Here is a 20,497-nt window from a genome sequence, read left to right as displayed (position 1 = left end):
CATGGGTGTACGTCAGGGCTGTGTGCTCAGCCCCATCCTGTATTCCCTGTTCACCCAAGACTGCACAGCCGAGAATAGCTTCAACACCATCAATCAGTTTGCTGACGACACAACCATCCTGGGCATCATCACACACAACGACGAGATGGCCTACAGAGAAGATGTGAGGTCACTGAAGAGCTGGTTAAATGCTAACAACCTCTCTCTATCAATGTCAGCAAAAAGAAGGAGATGATTGTGCATTTCAGAAGACAGCAGGGAGGTGGACACCCCCCCATTCACATCGGCCATGCTGAGATTGAGAGGGTCAGCAGCTTCAGATTCCTCTTTGTGCACATCACTTAGGACTTCTCCTGGACACTTCAACCACGGTCAAGAAAGATCATCAGCCACTCTCTTTTCTTAGGAGACTGAGGACATTTGGCGTTAACACCAGCATCCTCACAAACTTGTACCGGTGGAACATTGACAGCTTGCTGACATTTTACATCATAGCAAAAATCAATGCAGAGAGTGGCAGTGGTGGCACAAAACATCATTCAGGACCATAGCAATCCAGCACGCAGACTGTTCACTCAGTTACCATTTGGAAGAAGGTAAAGGAGCAGGGTTGCATTCATCACCAGATTTAAGAACAGTTTCTACCATCAGGGACGTTTAGGAAGCCCATAACTTTCAACCCTGTGCACATCATTTTCCTGCCTTTTTGCACTTTATTTGGAATATGTTGGGTTTCTCTATAACTGTCTCAACCTTAATATATAAAGTGCCTTGAGATACTTGGTTCGATAAGAGCTGGTTCCAGAAGTGCAAATTCATCATCATACTACACTTGCTTGTAACATTTATATTTGTCACTTCCACCTCTGGACGCTGTTGACTGCTGTGGTCTTTATAATGAAGAAAGACTTATGTTAGATTCCTTAAAAATTGAATATTTGTTTCATCTTGTTTGTCATGATCTGTAGGTATGGAGCATATATCATACTACCACTAAATCAAGATGATTTCCATTTGCACATAGAAAAAAACATGGTCCTGTTTTTGTTTTTTTTTGTTTTTTTACTGTATACAGTCGTACTAAAAATAAGTTATACTTCTTGAGACAAACGGAGATCACTCTGTTTATTTCTCCATTACAGTACTCACACACACCCACCCCTCCACACACACACACACACACACACACACACACAAAGGTGGTGTCCTTGTTTTGCATGAGGCAGGCATTGACTGTCTTGTTGATGGATCTGCTGTGCTGCTGGTGATGGAAGCCAGGAACACTACTCCTTGTCATGTACTCTATATAACTATGTGTAGGTGTGTGTAGGCATACATGCTTGTGTGACTGTGTGAATATGTGAGTGACTCAGATGTCCTCCAGTCCAGATGTACCTTGTTAAGGGTATTAGAGATCAAGTAAGTGATTGATCTACATGTCAGATGACTAAATGGTACGTCTTTTCACACCCAGGTCAATTAAGAAGTGTGTTGATTTGTGTTTCGGGAGGACAGGTGAATAAGGTGAGGGGAGAAGAGAGATTGACCATGATAACTGAAGAGGAGAAAGCGAACAATGTGTGGTGGAAGTGAGAAACACTGGCCCAGATCTAAGTTCAGCTTCTCTTTTAAAGCGGCACTATACTTTTGCATCTCCACCTTCTTTGCAGGAATTCACTGCAAAACATTGTCTTACATGCACAGTGGATCCAAATTATGGGAAATGAGGGAGGAACAACGAGACATTTTAGAGAGATAAATTATCTGCAACTATTTTTGTAAAAACTGGGTACATACTGTTGAGGATTTTTTTTACCATCCTGACAAATTACTGTATATACCACTACACATTATGTATATAGTTCTCCTATAGTACACATACTCCTCTCTTTGCAATGACCAAGGTCAGGTTATAGATAAAGGGCCAACCAACGATAAATTTTGGGTTTGCATACTTCACCAGTGGCAAGACGTAAGGACACAATGCGATTTAGGAATGCATACTTTAGGCTAAACTATCCAATAGGATGCAAACACCTAAATGTAACATAGAGAGTGACAGCAATTCTAGCCATTCATGGATGTGCTGTTAGAATAGGTGATGCAAGTAGAGGGAGATATATTGGAATGCTTTGGAAGACATCTTCAGACTTGGGTTGACAATTGCTCATGTCACTTGCATATTGTTTCACTCTGGTCTCCTTGATCCATCAAGTCTACATTAAAACCTTCTGCATAAGACATCAGCTGCTGCCTGAGTTATCTTTTCAACAGCTTCCAGAAAGTTCCATAATTTACAGTGCTGGGAAACAAGAGTAAAGTTTGCTAAGTTAACTGTGACGTTTCGTACAAGGTACCATATACCCTGTAAAAATGCAAGCAACAATGAAATGCTTACAGTGCAGTTTATTTGTCTTTTCCTCAAACATTTCCCAAGATGTTACTCTTTTATTCCCCATGGTTAGGAAAAACAAAAATAATCCCAACCTCCACCCAACTTTCCCAATCACATGTAGGCTATCTCAAACAAATCCTTTCAAGTTCACTGGCACCTCGCATAACTCAGTCGTTTTTTAGCTTGGTTCCTTTTGACACAACATAAAAGTTAAGCACTTGAAGCTCATAGGGGAGAGCGGGGTAATGTGGGACATTTTTTACATTTGCTCCCCTCTAGGCGAGCTAAAATGATATATCAGTAAAATTTACCCATTAATTAAGGATGTTTTTTTAGAAATGGAAATGATCAGAATGTCTTCAGGACAAAGGGCAGTGAAAATATGATTGTTTTAAAAAAAGTGGTTGTGTGTCCCACTTTACCCCGGCTACGGGGTAAAGTGGTCCACTTACTTTTTCCACTTTAAAACTACCATAACAACACATGTTGTAATAGTTAAAATCCTGACAGCTAGATTGACAACCACTAATATCAGACTAGAAACAGAATCATGGGGATTGGTCAATTAAGCACATTTATGATTATTGTGATTCATGTGATCTCTAGCTTACCTGCACATTGTTTCTCTGTCCAATTGGCAGGGACAGGGATGTTGTTTTTCTCTGCGTATTCAAATGCCAGTTCACGGCACTTTACTGGAGCAAGGCCATGGAACTGGTCAGCTAGTTGTTTCAAGTGTTTGGCAAGCTCCTCCTCCATCTCATCTGTGAATATTCTCTTTACCTCAGCTACTGCACCCCAGGCTACTGATTTTACTTCCCCTTTCTCTTTTTTCTTTATGAATCTTTTGAGGGTTGTCTTATCAATATTTCTATCCCTTCCAGCTTTTCTTAAGGACTTCTTTCCTTGCATGACCTCAGCGGCTACACTCTCCATCTCTGCGAGGGGTGTTTACACCAGGAAGACAACCTGGGGCCAGTTTCTTGGCATGATGGCTTTTCTACAATGTTTATGACAATAAAAATAAAACATATATAATGTAATATAACACTGAAATATATTTAAGACTAAACTTAACTTGTGCTTCATGGTGGGGTAAAGTGAGACACTGTCCCACTTTACCCCACAGCATTTGTCCCACTTTACCCCGAAGCTACAATTTTAGAAAAACAACATCTCTTATCAATTCAGGCTAATCTTCAGCTAGCATCAATGGCATGGTTTTATATGTTGGAAGTTCACCAACATGTATGATATACGTTTTTCTACCTGATTCAACTTACTTTGACACAACAGTTGATTAAGTTCAAAGCAAGACAATTTACTTTAAAAAAACATTTTTGTGAAAAAACATACTTACCACAGCACCTGCACCAACTTCTCCTTCATGGCAAGGGGGGAATGGGAGGGGCTTTTAAACATAATAGTCACATGACCACAAATGTGTTCCGTTGCCTAGATACAGGGGGTGTTTCACATCACCCGATGTCCCACATTACCCCGCTCTCCCCTACCCTATTTCTTCTGAGGGCTATCCACTCAGACCAGCTCACAAATATCTAGCATTCATTACACCGGTAGACGCATACCCAGTGTAAATGAGTGGTCACGTGATATGTGTTTTCAGGCATTAGGAATTAAAACAGATGCGTAACCAAAACTCTTGTGTGGAGAGAGGTTGTTTTCAAACTGTGATGGGATTGGATCGTGGGTGTAAAGTAGGAGTTGATGGTGTTGACTCCAAATTGAGGGTTATAGACAAATAGCAGCAGGTCTTGAGAAGTGCTCGCCTGAAGTCTGAGATAGACCAATACCAACAGTATCTCAGAGACTTTCAATATTTGGGTTGAGGTTCAACTGATAAAGTCATTGATAGCAGATGGAGATGACATTTGGCAAGAGACAACAAGGCAGGACGGCTTCGACAGCACCAAAACCCTTTCCTGTCTCAGGCTAAAGTTAATTATGCATGTTTCATGTATATATAGTAAATCCGAAGCTTTATTTTCTCTGGTGTGAAAAATTGGCAGTGTGGTAAAAAGAGACTAAATCTACTCAATCGCCGCATGATGAGATGAACAGAAATAGATCTTTTTATTCAGAATGAACATTTCCGATTTTTCTTAACGTAGGAAAAAGCTAATTTGCTCATACTCTTTAAACATTGAGTTAACACTGTTACATTTCCTGAGCAGCTGTTACCCCCACCAGGTGTTTTGTGGAATAGATATAGATGGAGCTAAGAATGAACTAATACACAGCATAACCACCGTGTCTTCTGACCGACTATATTCAACCTCCCACCAGCCACTGGATGTTCTTTGAAAATATAGAAAACACACAGATTATTCTCAGTCTTTGTAACCAACAAATCCCAATTCAGTAGTGAAGAGATATGTGTTAAATAAGCAAAGGTGAAACAGAGCAGGCATCTCCCTTGACTTTGACTCCGTCACACTGAATTGTGTATGAGGCTGTTGGTCAACACTGTGATGTAATGATGCTGCAGTGTATTCCCCAGGGCGGTGTGCTGTCTGGAAGCCGCCATCAACTCTAACAAATGAGCCTCTCTGCTGGGCAGGTGGCTGCACCTCCTCGCTGAGAAATTATCCTGGAAAGGGTTAACCCCCCCACCCCATCCCACCCCACCACCACCCACACACACACACACAAACACACACACACACACACACACACACACACACACACACACACACACACACACACACACACACACACACACACACACACACACACACACACACACACACACACACACACACACACACTTGCAAATGATCTGGCTTGTCTGCATATTGTCAGCCGAGCCGGCCAGGCCATTCATCACCTGTCGGCGACTCCCTGTGCCCTCAACACTTAATTGTTCCCTCTCTGACCTACAGAATGGAGAATGATGTTCCCTTTCCTTGAGAAAGAAAGAGAGAAAGAAAGAAACAAACAAACAAACAAACAAACAAAGAGAAAAGAAAAAGGAGAGTGACCAGGGTTGTCACTGAATCTCAATCTTTCTTTCTGTCTTTATCTCTTCTTCTCTGTCCATCCATCTTTTCTGTGTTTCTAGGTCAGATTAGGGGAGAGAAAGTAAAGGACAAGGAAAGGAGACAAGGACAGGAGAGGAGGAAAGACCAGGAATCCTACTGTAGAACTGTATTACTGTGTGCTTAATACAAAAGATGGCCGTGTGTGTGTTTATGACAATGTGTTTATGTTATCATCATGACATCTGCATCTCTGTTCAGCTGGGTTGAGCTTGTGTCCCCATGTTTCCTGCTTTTTCGTCTGGTATTTTCCTCTATCCCGTTACCTCGATCTCTCTATCCCTGTCTCTCCTTCCTTATGATATAATCATTTGGTGTCATATTTAGGTTAAAATGTGACTGGTATCCTTAACTATCAGTGAATAGTGGTTGGTGCTTCACCACAGACTTAACATGAACAGATCCATTCTTTTCAAATGTGTCTATCAACGTCCCCTGTGACCTCTGACCCCAGCCAGCTCCCCATACATTACCAAGGAAAAACAATCCATTACAGATGAAGCACTTCTACTCTTGCAAAATACTATTTCCAGTTAGCAGCAGTTTTGTTAAAAATGTAATGTTCTTTACTTGGGTAGTAGAGCAGATAGCTGCACACCAGGGTACTAAGCAACACTGTGTTCATGTGTGGTCTGAACTGCTGCATCAACCTCTGACATCTACCATGAGGTGGATCCTTCTTCTTGAAAGGGGCAGTTTAGTCAGAGGATGGAGGTCCACACAGCGCGTTTCGGACAGAGCACTAGGGAGCACTTCATCATAAAAGTCCACGTGGGTTTTGTTGCTATCATAACGATAGCTCAACAACATATCACCACTTTTGCTTTTGTTTATTAAACTAGTATCTCCCATTTTCTTTTTATTACTATTGTTTTGTAGTTTTACAATGAGCACCAACCAGCATATGCCTACTGGAGAGCCATAGAGCAAGGAGTCATGTTATTGTGTGTTGATTACGCAGCTGAGAAACTCTTGCAACGCCTTATCCTGCAGGAAGAGCCATTAGATGTTAAACATTGCCAATGACAAGAAAATAAAAAATGTATTCCTCACACCGTCACACCAGCAGTAGCAGACTGGTATGTTGACATACGGCAGGCTAGCTCCATTGACTCTAGATTGTGAATCTATCTGCTGCAGCCTCAACCGAAATCCAGAACCATCAGACAATGCTTTTTTTTTGTTAATTGTCCACTGTTGGCGAGTCTGTGTCACTGCATCCTCACATGCTTGCATGGCAGAGATGTGGTTTCTGCAGTTGTAGTCCCTCCATCTCAAGGTTGGACATGTTGTTCATCCCGAGATGCTTCAGAGGAATGGTTATCTGAGTAACTGTAGCCTTTGGCGCCCATCAGCCGCACTGTTGTGAGGAATGCATACTTTAGGCTCAACTATCAAATAGATTCCAAACACCAACAGTTGCAATCAGAAATATTCAACCCCCTCACCTCAAAAGATATTTAAGTGATGTGGATGAAAGAGAATGACAAAAAAACGAATTAAACAACAAAATATATTTATTGATATATATTTGAGTTATTTTGACAACAGAATTTCACTTAACTTTGAAGTTCAAATAAAAAGTGTAACTCTTCGAAATTTTTGCCCATTCTTCACGTGCAAAAGCCTCTGGTTCGGCAATGTTTGATGGCTTCTGTGCTGCACCTGCCTTCCTTAAATCCGGCCAACCATTTTTTTGGTTGGTCGGATTTTGACTGTGAATGTAACTCCAGGATGTTCCAGGATCTTTTTCTCAAACAAGCTTTGCTTGACTTGGAGGTTTTGCTTTGGATCATTGTCTTGCTGGAAAGTCCAATGATCACCAAGGTTTAATTTGTCAACAGAAGGCATCACATTCCTCTTTAAAATGGCATGGTATTTCTGAGAATCCATGATGCCAGGTTCAAGATTGCAAGTTCCTGCCGCAGAAAAACAGCCCAACATCATCAATGACCCACCTCCAGGCTTGACTGTGTGGATGGTATTCTTATGGTGATAAGGTTGGCCTTTTGCATGCCAGACATACCGCTAGTCCATATGTCCAAACGGTTCCAGTTTGGTTTCATCGGTCCATAGAACTCTCACCCAAAACTCAGTCGTCTTATCCAAATTCCTCCTGACATATTCTAGTCGACTTCTGATGTCCCTTGTGGTCAAGAGTGGAGTGCGTCTTGGAGTCCAAGCATGAAGTCCTTGTTTATTCAGTGAACGTCTTATAGTCGCCACTGTAGCACTTGTACCAACCTTCATCAGGTCATCCTGAAGGTGTCTTGCATTTACAAGGGGGTTTCTACCAGTTGTTCTGACTAAGTTGATGAGGTCACCTGATGAAATGTTGGGCTCTCTTTAAAGGCCAGGCAGGTTTGCAGCTGTTCCATACATTTTTGGGGAATCCCTTCAGGTTTGATGAAATAATCTCCTCTCTCAGCTTTTGTGGAAGCTCCTTTGTCTTTCCCATGATTGAATACCTTCAAGGGTGGGGTTTATATATGCATCACAGCTGAAGCAATTGAAGGATCATTATAGAGTTCCCAAAGGCTTATTATGTTTCAACTCCACTTTAGGTGATAAAAACTGTCACACAGCTTTAAAAACAACAATATTATACAGGGGTTGAATTATTGTGACATGGCTATCTTAATAAAATATACCATTACACACAAATACTACATCATGCATTTTCTGTGTTGAATTGATGTATCACTCAACTCATAAAGAAGTCATCCGAAGCAGAATCTTGCTCTTTGAAAAAACTTGAATTGATAAATCCTTAAAATCTTTGGGGGGTTGATATTTCTGATTGCAAGTTTACATTTTACATAGAGAGTGACAGCAATTCTAGCCATTCATGGATGTGCTGTTAGAATTGGGGACACAAGTAGAGGAATTATGGGGATGCTGTGGAAGACATCTTCAGTCTTGGGGTGACATTGCTCAAGTTACTCTGTTAGCGTTTGTATATTGATCCAGCTTCTGGTCTCCTTGATGCCTCAAGTCCAAATAAAAACCTTCTGCATAAGACATTAGCTGCTGCCTGAGTTCTCCTTTCACCAGCTTCCAGAAAACTTCCATAACAATCATGACATGTGCTTGGTGCATTGTTCTAAAGGGTTGTATTTAGTCTTGTTATTCTTGGGTGTGTTTTCGGCGATGGTAAATAATAAACCAATCAGAGTGCCATCTCCAATTCCCTTTAGAACCCAGATGAGCTCACACCTTGCTACCATAATGGTGGATTTTCCAGAGAGTAGGACAACACTTGCAGAGGATCTTGCTGATCATCTGTGTGTAACAAGTAAACTGGCTGTGCAGCCGCCTATGAAGCATATGCATATTATACTTTCTTGAAATAACGGAAATACTGCACCACTTAAGATCAGCTTTTTTTACGCTGCCTGTAAGGATGTACCAACAATGCTACTGAGTCGCTGACCACACCTCATTTTAAGACCAACACTTCCATTAGGCACCGAGGTGGACGCTAGTGCATTTTCTATTTAAACAGTGTTGAAAAAAATAACTGCGTTGGTCTGAGTAGTGAACTTGTAGTATATTTCTAGGCTTCATTATAAGAAAATAACCACACATCATAAAGTTGAAACATGACTTCTTCTTATATTCTGAATTTATTATCCAAATATTAAACATTTTCTTCACAATTTTCTTGGCAAACATGAAGCAGGTAAAAAAAATCCATGTCTCCTTTGCCAGATTGAGTTGTATAAGAACATATGTATAACTACAACACAGTAGGGTTAGGGTTAGAGACTTTCAGCTGAGGTCAGTATCGGCCTCAGTACAGTGAAGTAACAGATGGTACGGAGGCTGAAAACAATGTACTTATCCAGCCATCACCTTCACTTCCACACTCACTCGACCCCCCTCCCTCCAGCCATCATTAGCATGACACCAGTAAACACTTGCAGTGGTTTGGATGAGTGGTACCGTCACACAGTTAGCCGGGCCTGGCCATGGCTGCCACCATTGAATATTAATACGGAAGACAATTTATAATTGATGGGCCAGGATTAGTTGGGAGTGCTGGTCCCAGGACTGCGTCCTGCTCCCTGCACTGACATGGCGACTACTAACAATACTGGACATGCCTCGATCCCTGCTGCCCACCCCAGCACCCATTATAATAATATATTCAAGGATTTAAGGGTTTTTATCTTAGACACACATAAATAATGAATAGGCCATTTCAAAATTTAATTGCCCCGAATTAAATGATTCAAGATAATGTTTCTTTTATAAATTTGTAATAAGGCCAGGGGGCAAAAGGGGGAGGAATACATGAAATAATCCTTTTTCCCTTCAAACAAGCAGGAGAGGAAGAATAGACGGATGATGACCCGGTGAAGAGTATGGCGTCATCTGCAGAGAGAACGCTCAAGAACAACACAGACATGCAGGAGCTGAGAAATTAGATGAAGTTTAATCTCTGACTTTTAGATGTCGACAGTACTGTACACTCCGACCGAGAGAGAGAGAGAGAGAGAGAGAGAGAGAGAGAGAGAGAGAGAGAGAGAGAGAGAGAGAGAGAGAGAGAGAGAGAGAGAGAGAGAGAGACATCTAGACCCACAGCTATACATACAGTGAGATGGTGGGGAGACGGCTGGATAGCAGTGTACCTGCTGAGGAGTGTGGTTAAAGCTAAGAGCTTGGACGCTCATACACTAACACTCAGACACACATGTTTGTACTTCTATCTTAGCGAGGACATTCACTGACATAATACATTCCCTAGCCCATTACCCTGCCCATAACCATCTAAACTTAATGCCCAACCCTAATCCAATTCTAACCCTTAAACCAAGTCTTACCCCTAAAACAGCCCATTGAAACATAGAGAACCGGTCAAAATGTCCTCACTCAGTAGGGTCTATTCTTAAAATGTTCCTCACAAAGATATAAGAACAGGAACACACACACAGTGATACTGAGGTCTTTAGAAAAAGCAGCACAGGTTGGTGAAAGTACATTTGCATAAAAAAATACAGATTTGTGATGGAAAAGTTACAGACCAAATTTGATAGAAAAGAGAATCATGTGGTCACTTTCACATCCAAGCTCATGTTAACCCAATTCACATTTTACAATAAGACCCCATACACACCTGGTAGTAACATGCAGGTTTTGTGATTCAATCACAAGTGGACAGCTCTAAATACAGGTGTGCACCCACTCAGATTGGATAGCGATCCGATCACGCCAGACCCAGGTGGTCTGGGCCACATGTATATTCTTTAAGCAGTGTCAACCCGAATGTGGTCCTGGCCACATTGATGGACCGCCTATTCAACAGAGGTCTTAGCGGAAAATACACTGGAGGCATCATTTAAACTGTAGCAATAGGCAGCAACAACAACAGATGCAGTTGTTTCAGCCAAGAACCCATTGTCTGTGTTATTTTGATTTCTTCTTTTTCTCCTTGCAGCTTCCCGCAATGCATTTCATCTTTCAGAGTGTAAATGATGGACAGGTTTGATTATTTGAATATAGGGAATGGAAGTGAGTTTCGACCTGAGATCCGAACACGAGACGATGTCAGGTGTAAATCGAACGCACTCAGAGCTGTCCACTTGTGATCCGACCACAGAAAACACATTAATAAGAGATGTGTACTTGGCCTGAGTGGCTGATTTTACATTAGCAAACCATGGCTCACAGCAGATATGGGTCTGATTTTTGTAAGGTTGAATATGCCGAGTTAAAAGGTTAGACAACAAATCAACGATGGCGTTTCCACATACAGTATCAAACAATCATCATTTCTGAAAACATCATCCAAAAGAGGAGACGAGGGACAGTTCACTTTAATTTCTCCTTAACATTCAGCAGTCTTCTTTTTTTTTTTTTTTTTTTTAAATATGCATACTGGTCATACTGTGAAGTTAAAGATTTTTGGTGAATACTTAATAGCTATTGTCTTTCTTAGAATTAAATGAGAAGATCATTGACACTCTCACCTGTGTGTTAAGTTAAGAACTGGAACCCAGGAGGTTATTAACCTTGCATCAATACAGTTTCATGTTCATGTTCATGGTGGGATCTGAGCTAAAAAACGTATTGGACTTATCTTTAAGTTGGTCAGTCTAGCAGAGCTTCAGACGCCCTCTGCAGTGAAAAGAAAACTGACAAAAATGGGATGAGCAGCCTCCGTTGGTCAAGCCTTTATGGTGGAGATGACACCTGGACATCACTGACAGCCTGTTAGCAGTCAAACATCATTTAAAGGACTCAGAGCACAGGGTCTAAGATAATCTGATCCAATGAAACAAAACATTAACACCACACAACAGATACTGCTCATCACCTGATTAATAACATCTGTAAGGCAAAACATGTTGGGGGAAGCATCATGCTATTGGGTGGCTTCCCAGCAACAGAGGGAGGGAGACTGGTCAGAACTGAGTGGGGGACGAATGCAGCCAGATACAGAGATGTGAGGTCACAACAGCCCACACAACACTGGAGTGGCTTAAAGACAAGCCTGATTGTCCTCCACTGTCTAGACTTAATAGAACATCTGTGGAGAGATCTAGAGACTTCAGTTCACAGACACTTTACATCCAATCAAACGTAGCGTGAGGGACATCAGTCACAACTAATGACAGAACTGTCTAAATCCAGGTGTGCAAAGCTTGTGACTTAACTAAGACTGGAGCTGCTTCCAAAAAGTACTGAATGATGGGTCTGAAGAGTTTAGTTAATGAGAGATTTCCGTTTTTATCATGATGGTTTAGAGAGTGTAGATGGATGGGCAAAATATCAGTTTACATATACAACCCAATAAGGTGAAGGTCTATAGCTAGTGCAGATCTGTCAGGCTCATGTATCCCTGATCAGTGTTTAAAGCAGAGCTGATAACAGTTACTGATCAGTTAAAACAGGCTGTAAATCATATTTACCGTTGGTGTGGCATCTGCACAACGATGAAGAAAGAAAACTGCTAATAGGCTGCAACAAAGCAAGAGTAGGAAGACGAGCTAACAGCACAGTGAGTGTTATCAGTGCTTGTTTCTGATTTGTAGAACTCAACTGAACCCTTTCTCCCCTGAATATCTGTGTTCTTCCATGTTCAACACATCAGACACCACTCAGCAGATACACTTCAAACTTGGCTGGTGAAAATCTAACGACCACAGGAATAGTCGACTGCATTTGCGAGTACCACGGGTTCATGTTTTCTTTTCAACTGAGAAAACAGTCACAGATGATGTTGCTGATAACATCATCAAAGTGAAGTTCACACCCCAGCTTGACGGGCACTGCACTAGTTGACAAGATAAAGGTGAAGGATGCTAAATACAGTATATGTGAGCTGAAGTGGGACTGCCCAGACCGGTGTACAGGTTTAAGAAAAGTGAATTCACCTTCTCAAAACAACCCACAGACCATGAGTCCCTAACTGGCCTGGTTCCTATTGAACAATGTACCAGGATATTTTACAGTTTCACCTCAGAGCAACAAGTGATGATTCTTATTCTCTTATCTTCACAGTGAAGTAAATATTGATAATGGGGCTCCACTGTGTTCCTGGTCCAATTTTGTGAAGGTAAACTTTTCCTTAAACAACACTATTACATCATCATTCTAATGGAAGAGAGACAGTTTTGGGAACAGTAGATCGTCAGAATAAATTAAAATTACACCAACAAGTGTCTCCTGAGCTTTTCAACTACATATCATGCTCTTCATCAGCATTCAGCAGTTTGCTAAATTTCTCCCCAAGAGTTGGTTTAGAAATGTACACGTGACCCAGATTAAATATTAAACTTTTGTGACATGGTAACAAATGGTCATATATGATTGGAGGATGGTAATCTGCTGACATTTGACCCCTACTGAATTAGGAAGGGTTCAGACTCAGGGAGTCAAAGGACGTCTGGAATAAGTCGTGAGGACATCCAATGCATCGAAAGACATCAGCATATACCTCACCTCCTTCATATACAGGTAGGGCTTTCTGAGAACCAGATATTCACCGACCACTCAACTATAATATTCGAACATTTATTCGAACAGTGGGAAAAGATACGTATTCCACCTGTCATGAATTGCTCAGAGGGCAATCACTGTCAGCTTGACCCATTGCATGCCCTCTTCATCTACCAGCAAGTCGGTAATATAACGCAATATAATGTTTTATGAAAATAGAGGACTCTAACAAGCAAAGACGAATTATGGGATCAAGATCCTGCGTCTGCAGGGAGGGTTAATGATAATTTTACGTTAAGTGATCAGACTTGAGGAAGCGGCCCCATTATGACCACTTGTTGTGACTTGTGTCACCTGAACAAACATGTTCCGATGGAGATGAAATGTGGCCGAAGGCTCAAAGATGAACTCTGTCAAATAGTATCAATCATGTATTGTCAATGTACCACAGTACTGAATGTGGCTCCACAGTATGGTGAGTGATGATGATAAGTGTTTTCAGTAAATGGGTAAAACTGACAAACCCCATGACCACACACACTATTATAAAGGTCCAATGTAATAAGTGATAAGCATTAAGCCTGTGCATCAAATGTGAGTTTTTCAGTCAGTATTGGCATTGTATCAGTACACAGTAAGTTAACACTGAGTCCTGTATATGGCTTTCTCAGGGGAAACAACAGTGATCACTGTGTCACACATCATTCCCTTTAAGTCACATCCACAGATACTCACTCCAACGTGAACTGACTACAATCATAAAGATACTTTAAAAACAGGAAATAACAACAGCTTTTTAAGATGGGCTGTAGCTACCTAATTGTTATTCAGCCTGAAATTATTTGAAGCAGAGAAAAGAAAAAAGGAGGCCAGCGATGGTCTTAAATCAGCGTCACACCCCAAGATGCTCCATAGAAAATGATTGTCAACTCAAATTATATTGGACACATATGGAGAAAAACTGCAGTAATAAACCAACCGCTTCACATCAGTACAGAGGTTTTGGTTTTGTGGATATAACATTCACCTAACTCTATTTTGTTTTTTTTATTCATCTGATGATCTGCTGGGACCTGTTCTGCACCCCTTCCACCTGCCACTAAAACCTTTCAATGTAAACCTACATTTCAAATTTAAGCACACACTGATTTGAATGTGAACATCGTTGTTTCTTTCAGCTTTGATATTTCTGAGTCATTTTAGAGACACAAAAATAAATAAATAGCATGGGCTGTGGCTGTAAGCGGAATATATTTATTCACTCCTCTCTTTGGGAATCTCTTCAGTTCGGCTAGCACTTTGGTCAGCCATTTCCATTTGGCCTTTCTGGTTTGAACTTCCAGTTGAGTCCAAAGCTGAATGAACATCTTTGCTGACCCTCTCCTGAGTCTCCTCCTGCACTGGCTTTTCATTTGCCTCCATCCTGTACACCACTTTCTCCCCATTCAGGAGATGACTGTGCTCTTCGACCTGGATCTCCTGGCCTTCCTCCACCTCCTCCAGCTTGCGGAGGATAATAGGAAGCTTTGCGTCTGGTTCAGTATTCTCCAGCAAAGCGATATCGCTTTCTTCATAGTGAGGCAATAGTGCACCCTCCTCCAGCTTCTGTTGGAAGTGCAGACGTTTAGCTCGTCCACTTGATGACACCTTCTCCAGGATCTGTTTCTCAGCCAGACGCAGCTGGATGGCCACGCGGGACTGCAGAGAAATATCAGGTTTCTCCAGCATGAAGCAGTCCTCCTGTATGAGACCAGGCCAGGAGACAGGAAGCAAAGAAGATGAGAGAGGAAAAAAAAGAAGAATTTCACATATCTGATTCGGGAGATCTTGTTGGACCTCTGAATAGGATCCTTCAATCCCCAGAAGGAGGGGTCCTTAAGTAAACTAAAAACGACCTGGTATCAAAGAGCTGACAATTTCACCGTTGATTGTGGCCTTCAACAAAAGGTATAAACACTTTTGGCCGTAGACGTGTTCTACAAAATGCAACCCTTATAACCCTAAAATGTATCTGCAAACAGAGAACTCTAATCAAAACCTTTTCAAATAAGTTCAACCCCCGTAAACTGACCTCTGAGGTGGTCTTATAGGTCTTGAGCAGCAGAGCAGCTCGGGTCTCCAGGAAAGTCCACAACTTGATCTCGTTCTCCCAGCTGACAGGGAACTCACTGTTGCCCAGGGTGAAGATCTTATTAATTGCATGGTCTCCGAGCAGGTATTCCTTTAATTCTTCTGAAATGAAACTAAATGTTAGCCTCTGTTCAAATGAAACTAAAACATAGATTAAACAGGACCGGGACACACTGCCTGCATCACATGTAAATTATGTGTGCAATATTCTTGTGGAATGTCTTGGTTTTTATTTTGATGCCCATGTTAACAGGTTTTTGTCAACAGAGTTTGTGTCTTGATCTTTCTTTGGTCTATGTGGGTTATAACTTCAGTTAAAATTATTGAAAGATGAAACAAATATTCTTCATGACACAAAAATAACTCCTTCATATGTGATCAGTGTTTCTTTGTCCCATCCTTCTATCAAAGATGTGTGGAGCCATTCATAACCTTCCACACCATCAGACAGTCTTTATCCAACTTCCTCTCATCTCTACACTTTAACATGGCTTAGTTACATGGGAAGATGAAAGCGCCCTAGTTGTGTGTGCACACTATTGCATTATGTTCGCACAAACAGACACACACACACACACGTTGGGACCATTTTAAAGATTAACATGCAGCAAAAAAGTGAATAATATATCAAGCGGGGTCATCAAGACGAGTTGTGTGAAAGAGGAGGAGGTGGCCTTGTGTGGTCGGGGATTTATGACACCAGTGCTGTTCTGAATACATGCCGATGAATATTGCAAACTCCCAGCGGATTTCTCCTTCCACACATCTGGTGGCCTGCCTTGATCAATTAAGCAGCATGGGAATGGACAGGCCTAGCTCTTCCCCTTCCCTTCTCCTCTACCTCCACCCCCTCTATGTCTCTTCCCCTCTGCTGGTGTTGCGGAGGAAGCAGTCACTTGGCGATGGTCCCGTAGGAGCGTCAGATACTCAGACGGGCTTTGTTTTAGAGTACGCCACCAGGTTTGTCGCTTGGAGGTTCCACAGGGAATGTCCTGCTGCTGATTTCTCTCTCTGTGTGTGTGTGTGTGTGTGTGTGTGTGTGTGTGTGTGTGTGTGTGTGTGTGTGTGTGTGTGTGTGTGTGTGTGTGTGTGTGTGTGTGTGTGTGTGTGTGTGTGTGTGTGTGTGTGTGTGTGTATTTCTGTCAGCGTCTTACCTTCCGTCATGCAGAAGACTCTAAGGAAGGCTAGGAGCTGGGCTGAAATGGGGGGTTCATTACAGTGCAGAGCAAAGACACAGGACCTGAAAACAACAGCATACACGCCAAGTTACACACCAAGGTACACGTAAATACACATTCCCAAGAAACACTGGGCCAAATATAATATTTAAATAGGTCCACTGTTTCAATCATATAAAGCATACTACATCATGGCATTCTGAACAGACGGCAGAAAATGCGTGAGATGATGAACTTCCACCTCATGACTGCAATTTGTGAATATGGGCTACAAATAACATTTCATTGATTGATGTACTTTATATAATCTTTTAAAAAATCCTTATAAACCACATGAAAAACAAAAATAATGTGACTATGTATGAGTGAGATGTCCATTATACAACTATGGATACTTTATTTCAGTTCCCAATCTATTCGGAACAGGGCCATTAAGGAACACCACAGCTTCCATCACACTCATCAGAACCTCTTCAAAACTCTGTAAGAGCAGCAGCTCCTAAGTAGAAAAACTGGCTGGAACCACAAGTAAGTAAATGGAAAGACGCAGTTAACAACTTGTATTAATGAGATGATTAGTCACAGGATTAGAAATTTAGCCTGTTGTTTGATGTTAACTAAATCAAACTAAATTATTATTATGCAATATAAAACAGTCAAAGATACTCCCCCATATTTATCCAGTTATGTTATTTTGTTTCCTAATCCAGTGTATTACTGTTATTGCTAATGGTGGAGGCTGGAACTATCATATAAAAAAGATTTCAAACAGAAATGGGCTTTATCTTGTAATAGAAAGTATAGAATGTAAAAGTGAGGCAATATTTTGCTCTGTTTGTGAAAATAATGTTAGCGTTGCAGTTTGAAGGACAAAAAATCATTACATTTTACGCCAATCTCTTTTACACAATATGTGTTCCTGTTTGAGCGAAGAGATCGATGTTGCAATGGGCAGCACAGGGTCGACATTATTACACTACACAAACACATTACAGCCAGCGCACTATTACATTAGCCCTCTGTCCGGCTCAGGGAAATGACTTTGTTATGTCTGTGTTTAAAAAAAGTTGTTTTCAAAGAACCAATGATATTTGTAAAAGAACAGTTTTATGTGTTCACTTATTTCCACTTTTTCAGGGAGTAACACAGTTGAGGTGAAATGAGAAAGGAGTGTGAAGATAGCAGCCGCTCCACATCTTGACAAGGCCCTGACACTGAGAGTATTAGTGTTTCCTTTGAAAATGATGTATGAGCATATCTGTCAGTGTAATAGAGCGCCCCTGCAACAATGGGGAATATTTCATTTAATTTCCACTGTTGAGATTTCGACTGTCATCAATAAGAGATTAAAAGGAGTCTGATTAAAAAATGCAGAGCAGAGGATGCTGCATAAAATTAAGAGGCTAATGATAAATTGATTGAACTTCTTGGTGATGAAAGTGTTGAGACTGATGGGAAGTTGATTCTTGGTGGGGAAGAAAAAAAAAAAAAAAAAAAGACATGCTGCAATATTTATATTATGTTTCAATAATGCCGAAGGGGAGGCCTAATTGGTTGAAATATCTATTGTTGGAAGACAAACGTGCACCATGGTTATATGAAGGATACATGGAGTTGGTAGTGAGCCTCGAGCTCCCCTTGACCCATATTAAAGACTTCAGAGTAAATGCTTCAGGCTTAGTTTGCAGTTTCAGTCACTCATTAGAGCTGACACCATCTTTGCTGATAAGAAGCAGAAGAGGATGAATTTTTGTCCTTTTCAAATAAACACTTGTGTAGAGTGATATGAAGGAGGGTTTGGACGTACGCTGGGATGCCGGCTCGTGCCAACACTTCAGCCTTCATGGCGTACAGGCGCTCGCTCTTACTGACACCCAGCTTGATCTTCACTCGGTCATGGGCGTTGTCCTGGTAGAAGAAGCCGTTGTGGATGACAAACTCAGCATTTGACCTGGTGCCATAGAAGATGTAGATCTACAAACAGAACATAAAATAAAAGAAGAAAAAAATATATATTTATACCAGTTTTCATCCTCTGCAGGCTGTCTGTCGAGAAGAGACGTGTACACAGACGCATTCAGGCACGCACGGATTCCATGTGTGTAATCTCTGATGCAAACAAGGACAATGAAATAATCTTTACATGAACAGAAAATATCACTAACATGGGTAGAAATAGATAGAAATTAAGGAAGCATTTTACATAAAGTTTGTAATGTGTGAGAGGAGTGAGAGCAGGAGAGGAAATGCCACAGTCCCTCTGAATCATCCTTGCGGTAATGAGAGCAAGGCGACAAGGGACTCTCTTTCTCCTCCATACTTTTAGCTGGCTCTCTTCTCACTTTGCTAAGCTGCTGACATTAGTATCACTGATAAGGGGTGTGTGTACAGACTGAGTTGCAAAGAGAAACAGCAAAGTGTGAGCAACAGTAACCTGTTCATTCTCCTTGTAGTCCTGCAGCGCCACACATTCACATCGGTCGTCCTCCAGGTTGTACCCAGTGGTGATCTGCAGATCAACAATTATCTTTACTCATCAATCCCCACCGCTGCTCAAACACATTTTTATGTTCATGATAACAACGTCTTCCACTCACCAGCGGCTGATAATTTTATTAATACATTTTCTCTTGCGATAGTGAAACTTCTCAAACTGCTAAGCTCATTGTGGGAACTGTTCGGTTACTGAATAATTTATAATGTCGCGACCATGAATATGTAAAGTGCCTCGAGATAACGGATTTTATGATTTGCCACTATAAAAAATTAAATTGATTGAAAGTACTGGAACATGTACATTTATCACAATACATGGACAAACTGTCCAGAGGTTTCAATATAAGAGCATTAAGACCTTGTAGTAACCCTAGGAAAAAAACATCCATCAATATAAAATATTGTGTGTGTGTGTTTACCAGTCCATTTGTGTGGTTACACATGTCCCACAGGGGGATGAGAGCCAGAGTGACGTGACTCCCGTCCTCAGTCGGGATCTGGTTCTGACGGGTCATCACTGAAGACACCGCCCACCTGTCACATACATCGACTTATCACTGCTCAGTACTGTTGCGTTTATTAACTCCACTGGCATGGATCATATGATCAGCGTGAGAGTGGGAGTTTCTCAAATGAACTCTGGTATTACCATGTAGAGAGAAGGCTTGCATCCGATGATGAGGGAGAGAGATGAAGTGAGAACAGAGGAAGTAAAGATGGAGGGAGAAGAGGGACTGAGGGCCTAGTTCTCTCATATGATCATTCTGTTATATTACAACTGTACTTACTAAGACATGGGAACAATCAGACAGGCCTTTAAACCATCCTTGGTGAGCATCATGGTGTACCACTACTGATGAAAACCGTAATGTTTTCTCAAAGTAGTAATTCATATCATGTTAATTATACAAATCCTATAATATACATATGCAATCATATGTAATAATCCAGTGCCTTTAATCCTTTCTTAGTTAGTAATTAGTTGTACAAATCTCATCTCTGCCCCTCTACTTGCCCTCCCACCCACAAGGAATTAGGGCTGAAGATTTTAGTTAAAACCATGAAAAACGAAAAAGTAAACAGACAGAAAGAAGTCCATATGTTCTATCTGTCTATGATTTCCTTCCTTGTAAATTAATTAGCTGACAGCTATTCAATATTATGTTATGATATTAACATATGGTACAGTGATTAATCGTAATTTTTTAATCCTTATTAATGGATAAAATACTACATTTTTGGGTCTTTCTCCCAGCTTGCCGGTGAACCGCAAGGCATTCTGGGTACCCATAGGT

The 20,497-nt window shown here is 41.2% G+C and overlaps 1 protein-coding gene across 3 annotated transcripts in view; it reads right to left on the bottom strand.

Annotated features, from left to right (window-relative positions):
• Positions 1-9,873: 9,873 nt before the first annotated feature.
• Positions 9,874-20,497, bottom strand: part of setd3 (SET domain containing 3, actin histidine methyltransferase) — a 36,183-nt gene continuing 25,559 nt past the window's right edge. For 2 of the 3 annotated variants that reach the window (XM_053433827.1, XM_053433828.1), the window contains exons 8-13: positions 19,622-19,736; positions 19,141-19,215; positions 18,514-18,680; positions 16,683-16,768; positions 15,470-15,630; positions 9,874-15,138 (exon numbers count right to left, since the gene is read on the bottom strand). In XM_053433827.1, the coding sequence (XP_053289802.1) occupies positions 14,653-15,138; positions 15,470-15,630; positions 16,683-16,768; positions 18,514-18,680; positions 19,141-19,215; positions 19,622-19,736 (1,090 nt within the window). In that variant the 3' untranslated portion in view covers positions 9,874-14,652. The remainder of the gene's footprint in view (positions 15,139-15,469; positions 15,631-16,682; positions 16,769-18,513; positions 18,681-19,140; positions 19,216-19,621; positions 19,737-20,497) is intronic. The other variant, XM_053433831.1, reaches the window with a different exon arrangement.

Source organism: Pleuronectes platessa, chromosome 11 (assembly GCF_947347685.1).
Source record: "Pleuronectes platessa chromosome 11, fPlePla1.1, whole genome shotgun sequence".
Taxonomy (NCBI): domain Eukaryota; kingdom Metazoa; phylum Chordata; class Actinopteri; order Pleuronectiformes; family Pleuronectidae; genus Pleuronectes; species Pleuronectes platessa.
Note: the sequence above shows the minus strand (reverse complement) of the source record. Positions and strands in the feature narration are given on the sequence as shown.